This window comes from Triticum urartu, chromosome 7A (genome assembly GCF_056163025.1).
Source record: "Triticum urartu cultivar PI428250 chromosome 7A, HENAU_Tu73, whole genome shotgun sequence".
In the NCBI taxonomy this organism is placed as follows: Eukaryota; Viridiplantae; Streptophyta; class Magnoliopsida; order Poales; family Poaceae; genus Triticum; species Triticum urartu.
The window spans coordinates 546,956,843-546,973,128 of record NC_141879.1 but is presented as its reverse complement, the minus strand read 5'-3'; the positions used below and the strand labels follow the sequence as shown (position 1 = coordinate 546,973,128).

The 16,286-nt window shown below is 50.1% G+C and overlaps 2 protein-coding genes and 1 pseudogene across 2 annotated transcripts; 2 read left to right on the top strand and 1 right to left on the bottom strand.

The window, feature by feature from the left end:
• Positions 1–842: 842 nt before the first annotated feature.
• On the top strand, positions 843–1,526 carry LOC125518477 (uncharacterized). The gene has a single exon (XM_048683306.1). The coding sequence runs from the start codon at positions 843–845 to the stop codon at positions 1,524–1,526; it is 684 nt and encodes a 227-aa protein (XP_048539263.1).
• A 2,420-nt stretch (positions 1,527–3,946) lies between these two features.
• LOC125518025 (uncharacterized) lies at positions 3,947–4,613 on the top strand (annotated as a pseudogene).
• An 8,240-nt stretch (positions 4,614–12,853) lies between these two features.
• Positions 12,854–15,430, bottom strand: LOC147960362 (uncharacterized). The gene is made up of 2 exons (XM_087533294.1): positions 14,824–15,430; positions 12,854–12,859 (listed from the first exon to the last, which is right to left on the bottom strand). The coding sequence occupies exons 1-2, from the start codon at positions 15,409–15,411 to the stop codon at positions 12,854–12,856; spliced, it is 594 nt and encodes a 197-aa protein (XP_087389420.1). The 5' UTR covers positions 15,412–15,430.
• Between the last annotated feature and the right edge of the window lie 856 nt (positions 15,431–16,286).

Here is a 16,286-nt window from a genome sequence, read left to right as displayed (position 1 = left end):
AAATGTCGAATCCCACCTTGCGGCAAAACCATGGAGGCCGGTGCTTCTCAGGAACACATCTGTGGCTTTTTGCGCATGTAGTTGAGTGCACGTCTATTTATTCGTGCCCGTGCCTCACGTAGCACCATAGCATGAATTGACATCCGTGAACCACGTAACTTCATTTCCGTGCCTGACGTAGCATCGTATCTATGCATCTACTTGGACCTCTAGTTGTATAAGTGCTTCTTGCAGCTGCATATCCACGCCTGTCGTTGCTTCTTGTTCTTTCTGTCCATCTCGTAGCGTCAGTTGCAACAGTGCCTCTGAAAAAACACAGCACTGCTCCTACCAGGGAATGTATCACTGAAAACAATTGCCACTCGCAATGAATGTACCACGCCCGTGTGTCTAAGAGTTAAACCAGCTACTTCAAGCATGCTTCTCTTGGTCATAGACTTGTGCCTCTACATACTGCCCCTGCATGCCTCACGAGATAAATTGTAAAAGTTAACATTTGACAGCAAACCACGCAAGACAACGAACATCTCCCCGACTTGCTGGAGATACGACGGTTGCTAAAAACATAGCTGCATATTTTATTTTTATTTTTTATAAAGAAAAACCACGATCTCAGGATGTACACAACCGCACCACCAGGGAGATGAAACCACGACCCAGAACCCACGATGTGCACAACCGTATCGACAGTGAGATCGTGCACTCCTTTGCCGCTTCCCCGCCCTTAAATTTAGACTTCCGCCGCGGCCTTCTTACACACAAACAACAGAAATCGCCATTGCGCTCCCACTCATTGTTCCCCACGAAAAACCAGGTTGCAGGAGGACCAACTGCTCCAGGCCATGGGATTCATCAAGGAATTCATGGAGGTGCAGGCCCACGGCAACATCGAGTTGCACGTGATCCACACCAACGACTTGCACAAGACTGCGACCACCATCGAGCAGTACGAGCGACACCTCGAATTCGAGCGCCACAAGATCGTCGGAGTTGATGTGGAGTACACCAATGACGTTGGCGAAGATCAGAAACCAGCCCTCGTCCAGCTCTCCGTCGGCAAGGATCATCCGGTGTTGCTCTTCCAACTGAGCGCCGCCGACAAGAACTGCACCAGGTTCGACAACTTCCTCGCCGACCCCAGATACACGTTTGCTGGCTTCTCCATCGACGGCGACATAGAGATGCTCGGGCGCGTCGGACTAGAGATCGCCCACTTCATCGACATCCAGAAGGAATGGTGGGTGCCTACAGCTACCAAGCATCTGGACTCCCTTGGGGATGTCTCAGGCATCATTGTCCATGACTACTACAACAACATAAAGAATAAGCTCACCAACGCAGAGCACCAGCGCTGGGCGCGCATGCCCCTGTCCAAGAGGCACATCGAGTACGCGACAAAAGATGCTTACGCTGCATACGAGATATGGAGCCGCCTCACCATCATCCAGGAAGGCCTCCGCCGGGCAAAACTCGAGAAGGAGCGGACCAGGAAGCGCGCAAGGTCCTGGGGCGACTACGAGTACTGAAGCAGGTGGTCCCGGCCAAGAAAAGTAACTAGAATATTTCTCATGCCATTCTAGATTTCCCGTTAGATTTGCTTTCTCTCAAGACTGCCATTTTCTTGCTCTAAATTTAGATTTGCTTGTGTCGCAGTTAACCTTGTAGTTTGCTTCCAGTTTACATATCTTCTGAACAAGTTTATTTCCAGTGCAATGTTGCAGTTTTCTATTATTAGAATATATTGGCGGGAACTGAAAAATATAAACATAGTACAGATAACCTTGTAGTTTGCTTCCAGTTTACATATCTTCTGAACAAGTTTATTTCCAGTGCAATGTTGCAGTTTTCTATTATTAGAATATATTGGCGTGAACTGAAAAATATAAACACAGTATAGATAAACTTGTAGTTTTGTTTCCAGTTTACATATCTTCTGAACAAGTTTATTTCCAGTACAATGTTGCAGTTTTCTATTATTAGAATATATTGGCGTGAACTGAAAAATATAAACACATTATAGATACTATACGATTAGCGTAACGCACAGAGTAGGTACACATAGCAATCCACAAAAATGACGAGCATGCAATGCACTAGTACCTTTGTGGATGCAGCATTGAAATGCAGGGACAACAATTACAGAATGCTCCTAAAAGCAGTGCACAATGTTCTAACAAACCAGTGCACACACAAATATTAAAAATCGTTCGTATGGAAGACTTTGGAAAAACATTTTGAATACAGAGGTAGTTAGGTGTTTATTCTCCTTGGAAAACATTACTTACGCCCGTGACCCTCAGAGAAGAACACTACAGAGGCACGATTGTCCATCAATAACACCAACTAGCTACTTAAAACACCCACGAAGGCACTTTGGTGCCTCCACTCCTATGGAGACCTTGCGTAAATTGACTTCACGTCCGTTAATGAGGCCGAATGCCATAAGAAACTCATAGGCCATGGCCCCGCAATGAAAACGTGTCAATGAAAGCTTCTTGAAAACAGAGGCACACCTTCACCATAACGATCCTTCACGTCCCTACCTCCCTTAGAATCACGTTCGTGCCTCCAGTTCGTCTGGTAAAACCGTAACGTGTGTTAAGAAAGTTGCTGAAAACAAAAACATCAAAAAACCAGGCATTACGTTGACCCCGCTGGCACTAAACGTGACGTCACCAAAAACATAGAGGCAGGAGCATGCCTTACGGCCAGCTTCCGACGTATCGGGTCTATGAAGATTTACTTCCTTCTTAATATTGGAGGTGACTATCGCAAAGGCATAGGCTCCATCATTCACCTCTGTGCCTCGGCAAGAACGACGACCGTGCTTGTAACTGTTAAGCGTATAGGACACCTTAGGGACGACCTTGCAACTATTTCAGACATGACTGTGCCTATTCCGTCGGCACATTCATGCCTCTCGCAGTTAATTCAAAAACATTTCCAAGAAAATAGTAACGGACGCCTATTGTCAATCCTCGCGTCACGTACATTCGACGTACATTCCTTCGTCACACAAGTAATAGCCGTGCCTCTGCCACAGAACATATAACTGAAAAATGATTCTTCCTACACTTGTAAAACTCGGAATGCCCTGGATAAATGTCGAATCCCACCTTGCGGTATAACCATGGAGGCCGCTGCTTCTCAGAAACGCGTATGTGGCTTTTTGCGCATGTAGTTGAGTGCACGGCTATTTGTTTGTGCCCGTGCCTCACGTAGCATCATAGCACGAATAGACGTCCGTGCAATCACGTAGCTTCAACTCCGTGCATCATGTAGCATCGTATCTGTGCCTCTTGTTTCGCCTCTAGCTGTATGAGTGCTTCTTGCAGCTGCATGACGGCGCCTCTCTTTGCTTCTCGTTCTTTCTGACCATCTCGTAGCGTCAGTTGCAACACGGAGACACAACAGTGCCTTTGAAGAAACAAAGCATTGCTCCTACCAGCGAATGTATCACTGAAAATAATTGCCACTCCCAATAAATGTACCACGCCCGTGTGTCTGAGAGTTAAAGCTGCCATTTGAAGCATGCTTCTCTTGGTCAGAGACTTGTGCCTCTACATACTGCCCCAGCATGCCTCACGAGATACGATGGTTGTTAAAAATATAACTGCATTCCTCACGAGATTGTAGAAGTTAAATTTGACAACAAACTACGAAAGACAACGATCATCTCCACGACTTGCTGGAGATACGACGGTTGTTAAAAATACAACTGCTGATTTTATTTTTATTTTTTATAAAGAAAAACCACGATCCAGAACCCACAATGTGCACAACCGCGTCGACAGTGAGATCGTGCACTCCTTTGCCACTTCCCCGCCCTTAAATTTAGACTCCCGCCGCGGCCTTCTCACACACAAAGAACAGAAATCGCCATTGCGCTCCCACTCATTGTTCCCCACAAAAAATTAGATTACAGGAGGACCAACTACTCCAGGCGATGGGATTCACTAGGGAATTCATGGAGGTGCAGGCCCACGGCAACACAAAGTTGCACGTGATCCACACCAATGACTTGCACAAGGCGGCGACCACCATTGAGCAGTTCGAGCGACACCTCCAGTTCGAGTGCCACAAGATCGTCGGAGTTGATGTGAAGTACACCAACGACCATGGCGAAGATCAGAAACCCGCCCTCGTCCAGATCTCCATCGGCAAGGATCATCCGGTGCTTCTCTTCCAACTGAGCGCGGCCGACAAGAACTGCACCAAGTTCGACAACTTCCTCGCAGACCCCAGGTACATGTTTGTTGGCTTCTCCATCGACGGTGACATAGATATGCTCGGCCGTGTCGGACTGGAGATCGCCCACTTCGTCGACACCCAGAAGGAATGGATGGTGCCTACAGCTACCAAGCCTCTGGACTCCCTTGGGGACGTCTTAGGCATCCTTGTCCACGACGTAGAGCTCACCAACGCAGAACGCAGCCACTAGGCGTGCATGCCCCTGTCCATGAGGCACATCGAGTATGCGACAAAGGACGCTTTACGATGTGTACGAGATATGGAGCCGCCTCAGCATCATCCAGGAAGGGCTTCGCCGGGCAAAACTCGACAAGGAGCAGATCAGGAAGCGCGCTAGGTCCTGTGGCGACTACGACTACTGAAGCAGATGGTCCCGACAAACAAAATTATCTAGAACATTCTAGATTTCTCATTAGATTTGCTTTCCCTCAAGACTGCCTTTTTCTTGTTATAAATTTAGGTTTGCTTGTGCCACAGTTAACCTTGTAGTTTGCTTGCAGTTTACATGTCTTTTGCACAAGTTTATTTCCAGTGCACCACAATAGGCACTTATGTGCCTATGTGCCTCTGATACCAAGGGGACCATGCGTAACTTGGCTTCACGTCATTTTACGCAACATTCTAGACGTCAAACAAAAGATTCACCTTCTCTCTGATATGTTCATTAATGAGGCCTAATGCCTTCGAAAACACATGGAGCTCATAGTCCATGCCCCCCACAATGAAAATGTGTCAGTGAAAGCTTCTTTAAAGCAGAGGCACACCTTCACGTGCTTGCATAACGATCATTTTCGCGTCCGTACCTCCCTTGAAATCACGTCTCCGTGCCTTCAGTTAGTTACATGCATGCCTCTACGTGGGTAACACCGTGCCTCTCTCAGGCGTAACATGTTAAGAAAGTTGCTGACAACAAAAACATCAGCAAGCCGAGCATTACGTCCACCCCACTGGCACTAAACATGACATCATCGAAAACACAGAGGCAGGAGCGTGCCTTACAGCCAGCTTCCGACGTATCGGGTCTGTGAAGATTTGCTTCCTTAATATAGGACGTGACTATCGCAGACGCAAAGGCTCCATCCTTCACCTCCGTGCCTCAACAAGAACGACGATCGTGCTTGTAACAGTAAAGTGTATAGATGATACATTAAGGAGAAATTAGGGACCACCTTGCACCTATTTCATACGTGACCGTGCCCGTTCCGTCGGCACATTCATGCCTCTCACAAAAGTAATTACCGTGCCTCTGCCACACAACATATAAGTGAAAAAAATTCTTTCTACACTTATAAAACCTGAAATGTCCTGGATAAATGTCAAATCCCATCTTGCGGTAAAACCATGCAAGACGGTGCTTCTCAGAAGCACATCTGTGGCTTTTTTGTGCATGTTGTTGAGTGCCTCTCTAGAATCTAACCATGTTGAAACCATATTCAAATCTAACCACACTGAAATCGCTAGAATCAAATATGTGCCCTAGTTGAGACGTTTATTTTGTACTTGAATCTGCAATCTATAATAAAACAACACAGTGTAATAAAACATATGCCTTCCGGCCCAAATATGGTACTTAAAACTGCAATTTGTAATAAAACATACACCTTCCATCACAAATTAATTCTCTCATCGCTGTACTAACCAGTACAATGTGAATTGTACTGCAAAGTTGACACATTTATTTTGGACGGCGTAGTACTACTACTTAAGAACAAAACACGATTGTTTGACATGGAAACGAAACTGTCTCCGTTCTGACAACGACGATTGCTTGACATTGTTCAACCTTTACAGACACACAAAACATGAAAAGGATAAAAAGCATGGAAACGCAAACATCTACCAACAAAACTACACTACTCCCCGTCGTCGGAGATGTCCACCGAGGGAGTCCTGGATTAGGGGGTATCCGGATGGCCGGACTATACCTTCAGCCGGACTCCTGGACTATGAAGATACAAGATTGAAGACTTCGTCCCGTGTCCGGGAGAGACTTTCCTTGGCGTGGAAGGCAAGCTTGGCGATACGGATATGTAGATCTCCTACCATTGTAACCGACTCTATGTAACCCTAACCCTATCCGGTGTCTATATAAACCGGAGGGTTTTAGTCCGTAGGACAACACATTCATACACAACAATCATACCATAGGCTAGCTTCTAGGGTTTAGCCTCTCTGATCTCGTGGTAGATCTACTCTTGTACTACCCATATCATCAATATTAATCAAGCAGGACGTAGGGTTTTACCTCCATCAAGAGGGCACGAACCTGGGTAAAACTTCGTGTCCCTTGCCTCCTGTTACCATCCGGCCTAGACGCATAGTTCGGGACCCCCTACCCGAGATCCGCCGGTTTTGACACCGACATTGGTGCTTTCATTGAGAGTTTCTCTGTGTCGTCGCCGTCAGGCTTGATGGCTCCTACTATCACCGATAGCGATGCAGTCCAGGGTGAGACCTTCCCCCCCGGACAGATCTTCGTCTGCGGCGGCTTCGCACTGCAGGCCAATTCACTTGGCCGTCTGGAGCAGATCGAAAGCTATGCCCCTGGCCGTCAGGTAAGATTTGGAAGTTTAAACTACACGGCTGACATCTGCAGGGACTTGATCTTCGACAGATTCGAGCCACTGCCGAGCATGCTGCACTGTCACGACGAGCATGATCTAGCTCTGCCGCCGAAAAGTGCCCTGGAGGCCTCACCCGCATCGGCTTCGACCCTTAATTCGGAGCCAACTGCGCCGATCGAGGATGAGTGGTTGGACGCCACCTCAGGGGCTGCGATCCCAACGGCGATCGAGCCGAACACCAGCCCCGTACTCCGCGAGACTCGTGACTCCAAGGAGCTGGACTCCTCTCCGAACTCCGAACCCTCCGCGCCCCTGCCGATCAAATCCGATTGGGTGCCGATCATGGAGTTTACTGCCGCGGACATCTTTCAGCACTCGCCTTTCAGCGATATTCTGAAGACACTAAAGTCTCTCTCTTTATCAGGAGAGCCCTGGCCGGACTACGGTCAGCAAGGCTGGGATACGTACGATGAAGCAATTCAAAGCCCACCCACCACCCACTTTATAGTCACTGTCGACGATTTAACCGATATGCTCGACTTCGACTCCGAAGATATCGACGGTATGGACGCCGACGTAGGAGACGGTGAAGAACTAGCGCCTATTGAGCCCTGGAAAGCCACCTCGTCATATGACATATACATGGTGGACGCACCAAAAGATGACGACGAGGAGCGGAAGGACGCACCGAAGGCTTGTTCCCTCGAGAAGCAGTCAAAGCGGCGACGCAAGCGCCGCCCCAAATCCCGCCTCGACAGAAATAAGGATTACACAGACCCAGCGGTGGAGGAGGGCGAACCGCTGCCGGACAACGGCAATCCGGATAATCAAACCGAACAAACAAATTCTATCAAGGATAATAGTCCGGACGACATAACGCCAGACAGGCACCCGGAGCAGCAGAATGCCCGTAAAAGGCTTGTTGCCACAGCGAGGAGTCTTAAAAAGCAGAAGAAAAGGCTCAGGGCTGCGCAAGACACACTCCAAATCAGATGGAGTAAAATACTCAACACAGCAGCGAGGTACGGCGACAATCGCCCCTCCAAGAGCTACCCAAAGCGGAAGCTGCTACCCGAATTCGATGAGGAGGCCTCAGACCCTCCACAACCAAACATCAAAGCAGCCACCTGGCCAGATAGACGACCCCTCTACCAACACAGGGCGGCACACGACGCCACTCACAATACAACACGCAACCTAGGCGAGGGCTCGCACCCAAAGGACGGCGCAACAAGATCCATCTATGGACCACGCAAGTGCGCCCCAGCATACAATGCAATACAACAAACATCCGAACAACGCGGCACACCCAGCTACAGGGGTGTCGCACACCCCCTGTGTTTCACCGATGAGGTGCTGGACCATGAATTCCCAGAGGGATTCAAACCCGTAAACATAGAGGCATATGACGGAACAACAGACCCTGGGGTCTGGATTGAGGACTACATCCTCCATATCCATATGGCTCGAGGAGATGATCTCCACGCCATCAAGTACTTACCCCTCAAGCTCAAAGGGCCAGCTCGTCACTGGCTTAAAGGCCTCCCTGAAAGCTCCATTGGAAGTTGGGAAGAGCTTGAAGACGCCTTTCGGGCAAATTTTCAAGGGACTTATGTCCGACCTCCGGATGCGGACGATTTGAGTCATATAACTCAATAGCCTGGAGAGTCAGCCCGAAAGCTTTGGAACATGTTTCTTACTAAAAAGAATCAGATTGTCGACTGTCCAGACGCCGAAGCCTTGGCAGCTTTTAAGCATAGCGTCCGTGACGAATGGCTCTCCAGACACCTCGGCCAAAATAACCCGAGAACGATGGCCGCATTAACAAACCTCATGACCCGCTTTTGCGCGGGTGAGGACAGCTGGCTTGCCAGATGCAGCACCAGCGACCCTAGTACATCTGAAGTTAGAGATGGAAACGGGAAATCACGGCGCAACAGCAATAACAAACGCCGGAATAAAGAAGACATCACGAAGGAGACGGCAGTAAACGCCGGATTCAAAAGCTCTCGGCCAGGTCAGCAAAAGCCGCCCTCTAAAGGCACCAGGGATGAACTGTCCAGCCTCAACAAAATTCTAGACCAAGTATGTCAGATCCATAGTACCCCTGGTAAACCTGCTAATCATACCCACAGAGATTGTTGGGTCTTCAAGCAGTCCAGCAAGCTCAACGCCGTACACAAGGGGGAGGATACACAAAGTGAAGACGAGGACGAGCCTCCCAAGCAAGACACCGGGGAACAAAAGAAATTTCCACTAGAAGTCAAAACAGTAAACGTGTTACATGTGATCAAGGGAAACAATGCGGCACTCCCAGGGAAATATACCCAAGTGCCTGTCACCGCGAAGTCCTGCCACTGGTCATCTCAACCGATCACTTTCGACCATCGCGATTACTCAGCAAGTATCCAGCATGCAGGATGGGCTGCCCTGGTATTAGACCCAGTAATTGGCGGATATCACTTCACACGAGTATTGATGGACGGTGGCAGCAATCTAAACCTAATATATCAGGATACAATCCGCGGGATGGGGTTAGACCCAACAAAAATTCGCCATAGCAATACGACCTTTAAAGGAGTAACGCCAGGCCCAGGGGCTCGCTATACGGGCTCCCTACTACTGCAAGTTATATTCGTCTCCCCCGATAACTTCCGTCGCGAGCATTTAACCTTCCACATCGCTTCGTTCTGAAGTGGCTATCAAGCACTACTCGAACGAGAAGCTTTCGCTCGCTTTGATGCAATACCACACTACGCCTCCCTCACACTCAAGATGCCCGGTCCACGTGGCATCATTTCAGTGAACGGAAATATCAAGCGATCTCTGCGCGCCGAAGAGAGTGCGGCTGCCTTGGCAGCCGCACACTAAAGGCGCCCGGACCACCGAATGCATCCAATAGGTCGTCAAGACCTCAGACACAACTAACCAAGTCCGGTGCCGCTATTTATACCGAATAAACGGTCACACCCCTATTTGTCAATGCAAGGGGCTCAACGCGCGCAGACAAGTGGCAATCTTTTCTCATCTTGAATTATACATGGTTTCTTTAAAAACTATCTTTTTATACGACAACTTTTTCACCTAAATTCCTCTCTTTTACAGACGATCATCGTGCTACACCCGTCCAGGATACGGCACAACGGAGACACAGGCGCAGACGTGCAGCAGGGACCCGCTCCAAGGATTCTTTTTAGATTAAGACCCTGCGTAAACCTTTTTTACTGTCTCTTGTTGATACATATCCACCGTTGAGAAGGATGCTGACGTCTTGGCATGTGGCCACGCCAGAACAATGCACGTACCTGGACACAAGGGGCTTCTTACAAAGGCCATTATTCAGGCCCGGTTTATACCACAAAGACCGAATACCTTAGGGAGTGTTCGGCGTCGCGAGTTTGGCCCTATATGCATCAGCTCCGAATCATTGTCTTTGGTCAAATGTTGGGTTTGCCCAGCTCTTGTGTTTTGGTGCCTTACGTTCCGCTTTACTGGCTAAGGTAGCACCAGGAGAACTACTGCGATTGTGCTCTGGTTCATCCGGACGAGCACCTCAGTAGAGAAAGCCGAAAACTGACTGTCATGATATAGCGTGAGACTGGTCAACCACTCGATGACCTGTTGGAATGTTAGAATTCCTCGGCCTTAATGAAGGGCCGTTTTCCGGCCAGGCATGTACGCACCCCGGGATCGGGAGAGTGCGGAGCCACCAGGGGCTATCTAGTAGCCCACTGTCAAACTCCTATGGCTAAGTGAAAGTGCTAAAGCATTATAGTCCGGTTGCCTCGCTCGCTCCGCTACCACCTCCTTAATAGGACCAAGACGTTGGGTTAAGTGTGAACGCGTGTTTTTGCGAGCACCTCCGCATTATATGCGTGGGGGTTGAAGCCGACGGCTGCAATCTTTCAGGTTATACACATGTATACATAAACGGCCGCCCAGGAGGCATCATATTACTTTCAGGCAAAAGTATAAAAATAGCCTTATAAAACTTTATAAAAGCATTTCGCTTACAATGAGATTACATATCACTCAAACATAATATTTTTTGAGCACTGGGTCTCTATCAAACGAGCACCCTCAAGAACTTCTTCAAAGTAGTGCTCAGCAGCCATTCGGCCTATGGCCGAATCCCGCGCTGCAACAGTGGTGGCATCCATTTCCGCCCAGCATGCTTTAACACGGGCAAAGGCCATCCGTGAGCCCTCTATGCATGCCGACCTCTTCATCGCATTGATGCACGGCACCACGTCAAGGAGCCGCTGCACCAAGCTGAAATAGCTGTTCGGTTTTGGCCTTTCCGGCCATAGCTGATCCACAACAGACCTCATGGCGCATTCGGACAACCTATTCAGTTCGGCCCATTCGGCTAATTGGTTAGTCAATGAAAGTGGACGCTCGGGAGAATGGAATTCTGTCCAAAACAGCTGGTCCACTTCACGGTCCGTTTGACCCTGGAAGTACTTGACCCACCGGCAGCGCTCGCCGCCAAATCCATATACACATCCTCCGAACTCCACAGCCGATCCAGAGGGGCATACCGTGGATCTCCGAACTTCCTCCGCAACATAAAGGATTTCCCAGCTACAATACCCCCGGCTTCCCGCAGCTCCTCCTTCTTCGCCCTCATAGCAGAGCGGATGTCTTTTTTCGTTGCAGCAGCCTTCTCCAGGTCCGATGCCTTCGCTAAGTTTTCCTTTTCAAGAATCCGGCAACGGTCGGCGGCGGCTTTTAATTCTGTGGCCATCTTGTCCATCTTATCTCGGCTCTCGCCATGCGCGGCCTTCTCGGCTTGCAACTCTTCGGCCGCCTTCAAAGCAGCCGCATTACCAAACCTCGATTGTTCCTTGGCTCGGGCAAGTTCTGCCCGCAAGGCTTCAACAGTGGCAGCTCCATCTGCAGTCACAACATATTAAAGATACTGGCATCATGCTGCTCTTACTATGTGGCGTTTACCAGACAATGACACTTACCCTGTGCCTCGTCAAGCCTTTTGTTAACAAGCTCAATGTCGGCGTCTGCCGCATCCAACTGCCGTTTTAAATAGGCAAACTCGCTAGTCCGGCTAGCCACCGGAGCTTCCACCACCTGCACATAGAGGCAGTATGGTTATTACCTGGGAATATGATCCTCTGTTCGTTGTCGCTTCCGACGACCACCAGAGTCTCAGGGGCTACTATCTACACAGGGCACACCTAGCATGTGCAGGACTATTATACATTATTTTACGTACCTCAAAGCCTGTCAGTAGACTCATAAAAGCTTCATGCAATCCGCTTTTGGCGGACAAGATTCTCTCCATCACCGTATTCATCAGCATACGGTGTTCATCTGAGATGGCCGCTCGCCCCACCAACTCCCTCAGAACATCCGATCGCGCACCAGACAGTGCCGGACTCCTTTGTCTGCTCTCTTTGGGACCCGGACACTAGGAGCTTCGGGGGTCAATGGGATTATCTTCTGGCCTCACCGGATTCGGAGAGGCCCTCCGTGACGACACTTCGGGGTCGCCCGCTTCCGAAGCGGAGGAGTCCGTAGGAGGCGTTTCGCTCTCCATCATCTCTGGAAGAAGATCCCCCGAAGACGAACTCATTTGAGAGGGGCTAAGGCCCAAACTGCAAAGATATATGCAGTGGTTATTTTCTCAGAAGACAAAGATGGCATACCTGTACTATTAAAGTATTTCGGGTCACTTACGACTCGCTGGAGGATTGATCCCCCCGTGGACTTGGTGCGGCAAAAGCACCCCCCGAGATAGGACCCTCTGTGGGAGACTTCTTCTCCTGTTTGGAAGCTTCGGCTTCCGAATCCCAGGGCGCAGTCCTTTTCCTCCTACGGCCGTCTTCCTTCATGGAGACGCTCGCTCCCTTGGTTAGAATGGGCAGCGTTGGGGGCCCACATCCGCCCGTATTATCCTTCCCAGTATCTTCCTTCATGGGCTCCGGGCAGGGTGCGACCTGGAGCATCTTTTCCAATACCGGATTGTCCAAATCCTCAGGGAGGGGGGCCGAACAACGAATCAACTTCTCCTTTGTTATCTAGTCCTGGTCAAAAAGCAAGCTCTCAGAAATAACTTTGTAACAAATGAGAGATAGTATGTTCAGCCGGAAGATTCCTTACCTGTTCGGCGGCGCGGTTACTGCTCAGGCCCGCGTCCTCGGTGATTTCCGGACACTCTACCCGAGGTCTAAAGAATGACTTGTACATCTCCTCGTGCATCAGGCCGAGGAAATTTTGAATGACACGCGGTCCTCCGGGATTGAACTCCCACAAGCGAAGGGGCCAGCGTTTGCAAGGCTGGACTTGACGAACCACCATAACTTGTATTACCGCAACCAAACTAAAATCTCCATTGAAGAGATCTCGAATGCGGCTTTGCAATATAGGCACGTCCTTGGCTGGACCCCAGCTCAGACCTTTGCTGATCCATGACATCAGTTGTGGTGGAGGGCCCGAGCGGAAAATAGGGGCGGCCGCCCACTTGGCACTTCTAGGAGCCGTGATCTAGAACCACTCCTGTTGCCACAATTCAGACACCTCTGGAATCAAACCTTTGGGCCAGGGGGCTCCCGTCATCTTGCGTATTGAGGCACCTCCGCACGCTGCATGTTGCCCCTCGATCATCTTCGGCTTTACTTCAAAGGTCCTGAGCCACAGGCCAAAGTGAGGGGTAACCCGGAGGAAGGCCTCACACACGACAATAAATGTCGTGATATGAAGATAGGAGTCCGGAGCTAGATCATGGAAATCTAGCCCGTAATAATACATCAAACCCCTAACGAAAGGATCCAGAGCAAGGCCTAGACCTCGGAGGAAGTGGGAGACGAACACGATGTTCTCGTTGGGTTCGAGGGAGGGGACGGCCTGCCCTCGGGCAGGCAGCCGATGCAAAACCGTGGCGGTCAGATATCTGGCCTCCCTCAACTTTTTGATGTCTTCTTCCGTGACGGAGGAAGGCATCCATAGGCCTTGAAGGCTAGATCCGGACATGATTGAGGGTTCGGAGTACCTGACCTAAACCTTAAGTGTTTGAGCTTGAGGTGGGGGACGGATTCGATTGAGCACGGGAGGGAAAAAGTAAAAACCTTGTCCCTTTATAAAGAAGGTGAATATCAAGCGTCCTCTCCGTGGCCGTTTGGACTTGCCTATAGTTTAGGAGTCCTAGAAGCGGTTGGGTTACCCACGCCCGTATTGATGAGAATCCCGGAATAAGGGGACACGATCTCTGCTTTAACAAGACGTGCCAAGGAAACCGCCTCGCATAACACGCTGAGATGGGACAGTAAAACGATTCGAATAGAAGCTTGGCCGTGGTGTGATGTCACACTACAGAATACGTCAACAGATTATATTTGTGTAAATATTATTCTCTGTATGGCAATATGTGGAAACTTATTTTGCAGAGCCGGACACTATCTTTGTGTTCAAAATCTTCTATGAAGTACTTGGAGGAGGAACCCGCCTTGCAAAGCCGAAGACAATCTGCGCGCCGGACGTCGTCATTGAAGCCTGGTTCAGGGTCTACTGAGGGAGTCCTGGATTAGGGGGTGTCCACATGGCCGGACTATACCTTCAGCCGGACTCCTGGACTATGAAGATACAAGATTGAAGACTTCGTCCCGTGTCCGGGAAAGACGTTCCTTGGCGTGGAAGGCAAGCTTGGCGATACGGATATGTAGATCTCCTACCATTGTAACCGACTCTATGTAACCCTAACCCTATCCGGTGTCTATATAAACCGGAGGGTTTTAGTCCGTAGGACAACACATTCATACACAACAATCATACCATAGGCTAGCTTCTAGGGTTTAGCCTCTCTGATCTCGTGGTAGATCTACTCTTGTACTACCCATATCATCAATATTAATCAAGCAGGACGTAGGGTTTTACCTCCATCAAGAGGGCACGAACCTGGGTAAAACTTCGTGTCCCTTGCCTCCTGTTACCATCCGGCCTAGACGCACAGTTCGGGACCCCCTACCCGAGATCCGCTGGTTTTGACACCGACATCCACTATCTCCATTCTGACATCGACATCGTTGGCCTCCGCCTCCTGCTCCGCATCCAGCTCGTCGAAGAGCACATCGGTCTTCGCCTGCTCTTCCCGGAGGAAGCGACGGTTGGACTCCACATACGCCTCATCTTGGATGGACTCCAGGATAGCGGTTTGCTCCGCCATCAAGGCCGACTCACCGAGATAGAACTCCGCCTCGTCTTCCTCGTCACCCCACTCCTCGTCGTCCTCGTCTTCCTCGTCACCCGCCTCCTCGTCGTCCTCGTCATCTCCCTCCTCATTGTCCTCGTCGTCCTCGTCCATGCCTTCCTCGTTGTCCTCATCATCCTTATCCAAGCCTTCCTCGACGTCCACGTCATCCTCGTCCAGGCCTTCCTCGTCGTCCTCGTCCACACCTTCCTTGTCCTCGTCCTCATCCTCGTCCACACCTTCATCGTCGTCGTCCTCATCCTCGTCCATGCCTTCCTCGTCGTCCTCGTTATCCTCGTCCACGCCTTCCTCGTCGTCCTCGTCCACACCTTCCTTGTCCTCCTCCTCATCCTCGTCCATGCCTTCCTCGTCATCCTCGTCATCCTCTTCCATGCTTTCCACGTCGTCTTCCTCATCCTTGTCACCCCCTCCTCTTCCTCCATCACATCTCCCTCAACTGGATCAACTCCCTGCATGACCTCCGACGGATCCCCCTCCACTTCCTCCACCTCCCCAATCTCCTCTGGCCCCGGCGAGTCCGGAGACATGCCCGCTACGACCCGAGCGGCGCGCCTCGAATGAATGTCCTCCTGCAATTGAAAGCGACGCTCGGGAGTAAGCATCGGTTAAGTAGTTATCTTGTGTCGAACCATGGTGGGGAACGTCACAAACGAAAAGAGGAAGATGGGTGATTTCCTAAGATTGCCAGTGAAAGAGGGAGAAGCAGGATGATGTCTAGTGGTGGCGGACGCCGCTCAGCTTAAATAACTTTTTCTTGACCTCGGGCGACGGAACGGTGACACGCGGAGTTCACTTCACCGACGGATGAGACAGCCGTCGGTCCATTTGGATTCCGCAGCGCCGACACGTGGCATTCACTCTATTAAATACCTCCACCTCCTCCAGAATGGCGTCACCGGAGGAAACACACGTCGGACCCTTGGGTTTCCGGAGCGGCGTTCACACCGAATACGAGGGGACGCCCGTCGAACGGTGGGGTTTCTGCAATCAACACGCGAATGTGACTCCGTGTAACGCATATAGTTGTGCCTTTCAGTGCGAACGATTCAACAGAATCATTTGGAACACTAAGACAAATGAACATCACTCTACACAATGTGACGTCGTGCCTTCCTGGGACCCATAGCCGTGCGAAGAATATACCACACCAGCGTCTCCCGAATAGGCCATTCCGTGCTTCATAGAGTAAACAGTGGGTATTCACATCTGAACCAATTCCGCTGGGTATCCCCAATTAAAGAACCTTT